The sequence below is a fragment of the Acomys minous genome, assembly GCF_964271855.1.
Source record: "Acomys minous genome assembly, chromosome: 2".
Classification (NCBI taxonomy): Eukaryota; Metazoa; Chordata; class Mammalia; order Rodentia; family Muridae; genus Acomys; species Acomys minous.
The window spans coordinates 85664640-85667645 of record NC_140484.1 but is presented as its reverse complement, the minus strand read 5'-3'; the positions used below and the strand labels follow the sequence as shown (position 1 = coordinate 85667645).

The 3006-nt window shown below is 58.1% G+C and overlaps 1 protein-coding gene across 1 annotated transcript; it reads left to right on the top strand.

The window, feature by feature from the left end:
* The first annotated feature begins 721 nt into the window (after positions 1–721).
* On the top strand, positions 722–2486 carry FTL (ferritin light chain). The gene is made up of 3 exons (XM_084759509.1): positions 722–1051; positions 1365–1511; positions 2016–2486. Exons 1-3 carry the CDS (start codon positions 950–952, stop codon positions 2316–2318), a joined length of 552 nt encoding a protein of 183 aa, XP_084615635.1. The 5' UTR covers positions 722–949; the 3' UTR covers positions 2319–2486.
* The last annotated feature ends 520 nt before the right edge of the window (positions 2487–3006 follow it).

The window sequence follows — 3006 nt, the reverse complement described above, 5'->3', positions numbered from 1 at the left end:
GGACTCCAAAGTACAGGCTAAAACTCCACGTGTCACCTTACTTTGCAGAGCATCAGGATGCATGCACACACGAAAATCCCAATGCTTTCTAGTTAACTTTTATGCTGCAGGCCACCTCAGGAGTTTCAAGACCTCCCCCCAGAAAGTAAAAAAACAACACCAACAACAACAACGAAGCTCCTATCGTGAACCTAAAACCCTATAATTATGGGTACCCCTTCCATCCCTCAAGGAAATTTCCAGGGTCCTCCGAAACTTCATGAAGTGATACCCCTTCATCCTGAAGCAATTCTTGGGCCCTTGGGTGTTCTCTCAGCATTACAAAAATACCCCACAGTCAGCACATCCCGAAACTCTTGTTCTCAGGCTCAAAAACTGCCTTTTGTGAGATGAGATACACCCCGCCCCGCCGCCCCTGAAGACTGCAAAGTCATCCCTTCCCGGGGGTCGCCTTTGGCGCCGCGCCGTAGCATCTCTCCTCAGAACCCGCGAGGGAATTGCGTCTCCCGCCCTTCCCCCCAAACTTCCATTTCACAACGGCCTCGAGCTCCAGGCGCGTGACACCCCGTCGTGGGAGGGTGGGGGAACCCGAGATGGCCCCTCACCTCCGGGTTGGTCAACCAGAACCTCCCCGCTCCGCTTCACACCAGCGCCGATTGGTTAATCCCTGGCAGCTGGCGTCCCGCCCCCGTGGGGGGGGCAGCAGCCTATAAAGGGAGCGCGCCTGCCCGGGCCCCAGAGCAGCGCCGGGGAGCTCCCGTGGATCTGTGTCTTGCTTCAACAGTGTTTGGACGGAACAGACCCGGGCACTCCCTCTTTGTTGGCCTCCCGCCGCCTTTAGGGTCTCTCCAGCCGCAGCCTCCGGGACCAGCGCCTCGCCGCCCTCCCTCGGCTCCTAGGACCAGCCAGCACCGTCTCTTTGCGGTTAGCTCCAGACTGCCGATCAGCCATGACCTCCCAGGTTCGTCAGAATTACTCCACCGACGTGGAAGCTGCCGTGAACCGTCTGGTCAACCTGCACCTGCGGGCCTCCTACACCTACCTCTCTCTGGTGAGTGGCACGGGCTTGCTTCCCCCACCCGCAACCGCGGGTCTCCCCCCCACCCCAAACCCAACCTTCTGCGCACGCGCGGGCCGCCTTTGTTCCACGGAGGGGAGGACACCACTCTCCGGCCTCGCCCCCTCCCAATTATTTTGAGACAGGATCTCACTTGTGTAGTTTGGCCTGACTAGAACTCGCCGTGTAGACCAGGCTGGCCTCGAAAAATCGCAGATACACCTGCCTCTGCCTTCCGGGTGTTGCAACTGAAAAGTTCGCGCCACTGTGTCCCGCTAACTCCGGTTTGTGACATTTCTTCCCGCAGGGCTACTATTTTGATCGGGATGACGTGGCTCTGGAGGGTGTGGGCCACTTTTTCCGCGAACTGGCCGAGGAGAAGCGCGAGGGCGCCGAGCGTCTCCTCAAGTTGCAGAACGACCGCGGGGGCCGCGCTCTTTTCCAGGATGTGCAGGTAAGGGCCGCGGACATGGCAGGCACACCACCGAGCATGCCTGGCGCAGGCGGCTCTTTGCTTTTGATCGGAACTTGGGGGAATGCTGGGAAGTTGCGTACCCGTCCCGGGCGGGGCGGGGTGTGGTGGCGGGACGGGGTGGTGGTGGCAGGGCGTTGAAGACAACAGGGTGTCACACTCCAGGTCACTGCGTCACCTCTCGGAACGTGTAGGTAGGAGCAGCCAAAGGCCCAAGTATCTCAAAAACTGGGAAACGCAGTTAATAATTTAGACCACAGGACCGCTGTGGTTTTGGGGAGGCAGGGTCTCCCTTTGTAGCTGTAGCTGACGTGGGTCTCTCAAGTTTTTTCCGCCAAACCCCTCAGTGTGCTAGGATTAAGGAGGTACAGCGCTGTCCTTCCCCCCCCCTCCCCCCCGCTGTGCCCGCTTCCCCATGTAGTCAGCTCTGCTTGGCTAGGTGAAGGGATGTAAGCAGTTCTGAGACGGTGCTGTTTGTGTGTGCAGAAGCCATCTCAGGATGAGTGGGGTAAAACCCAGGAGGCCATGGAAGCTGCCTTGGCCCTGGAGAAGAGCCTGAACCAGGCCCTCTTGGATCTCCATTCCCTGGGCTCCACTCGCGCAGACCCTCACCTCTGCGATTTCCTGGAGAACCACTTCCTGAACGAGGAGGTGAAACTCATCAAGAAGATGGGCAACCACCTGACCAACATCCGTCGGGTGACTGGGCCGCAGCCGGCGCAGACTGGCGGGCCCCAGGGGGCTCTGGGCGAGTATCTCTTTGAACGGCTCACTCTCAAGCACGACTAAGAGGCCTCCCCGCCTCCCAAGGGCCCAAACCCCCCCTCAGCTCTGCACCAGCCAGCCTTAGGACCTCCACCCGAATGAACCTCTCAAGCCAGTAGGCAGCTTTATAACCCTCCCTGGAGCCCCTCCCAAGACTTGGACCAAGTAACAATAAAGCCTTTTGAAACAGCAGCTGGTTGTTTTTCTGTATGTGGGAACATACCACATGGGAAAGAAGAGGGGGGCGCCCTACTTACTGTGTTCTGTGTGGATATCCACATGTGACGAGCGTGCCAGCATCTCTGCCTACACAGCAGTACCTGCCTTCTCCAGTGGCAAAACCAGGTCCCGGGAGTCTGTTGGAGTCATCTGTCTAGTTCTAAGTTTTGTTACTGTGCAGGAGACTGAAGAGGCCCCAATATGCAAGCTCAGAAGTGCGCTACACCCCTAACACTGAAAGGGACAGGCCAAACAAAACCAGGCTGGGTGAAGAAGATAACGAGTTGGAGCCTGGCTTCTGGGAAATGCCAGTGCATGCTGGGAGGGTGGAGCAAACTAGGGTCACGGGGTGTCCACTATATGCTGAGTTAGAGATGGGGGCCATCAGGGAGGATGTGAAACCCAGGGCTGTATATGAAGCCACAGGATACACCCCTGTCCCAGCTCAGCACCAAGTCACCGGGAATCTGAGGGTGACACAGGTGCACAGGAA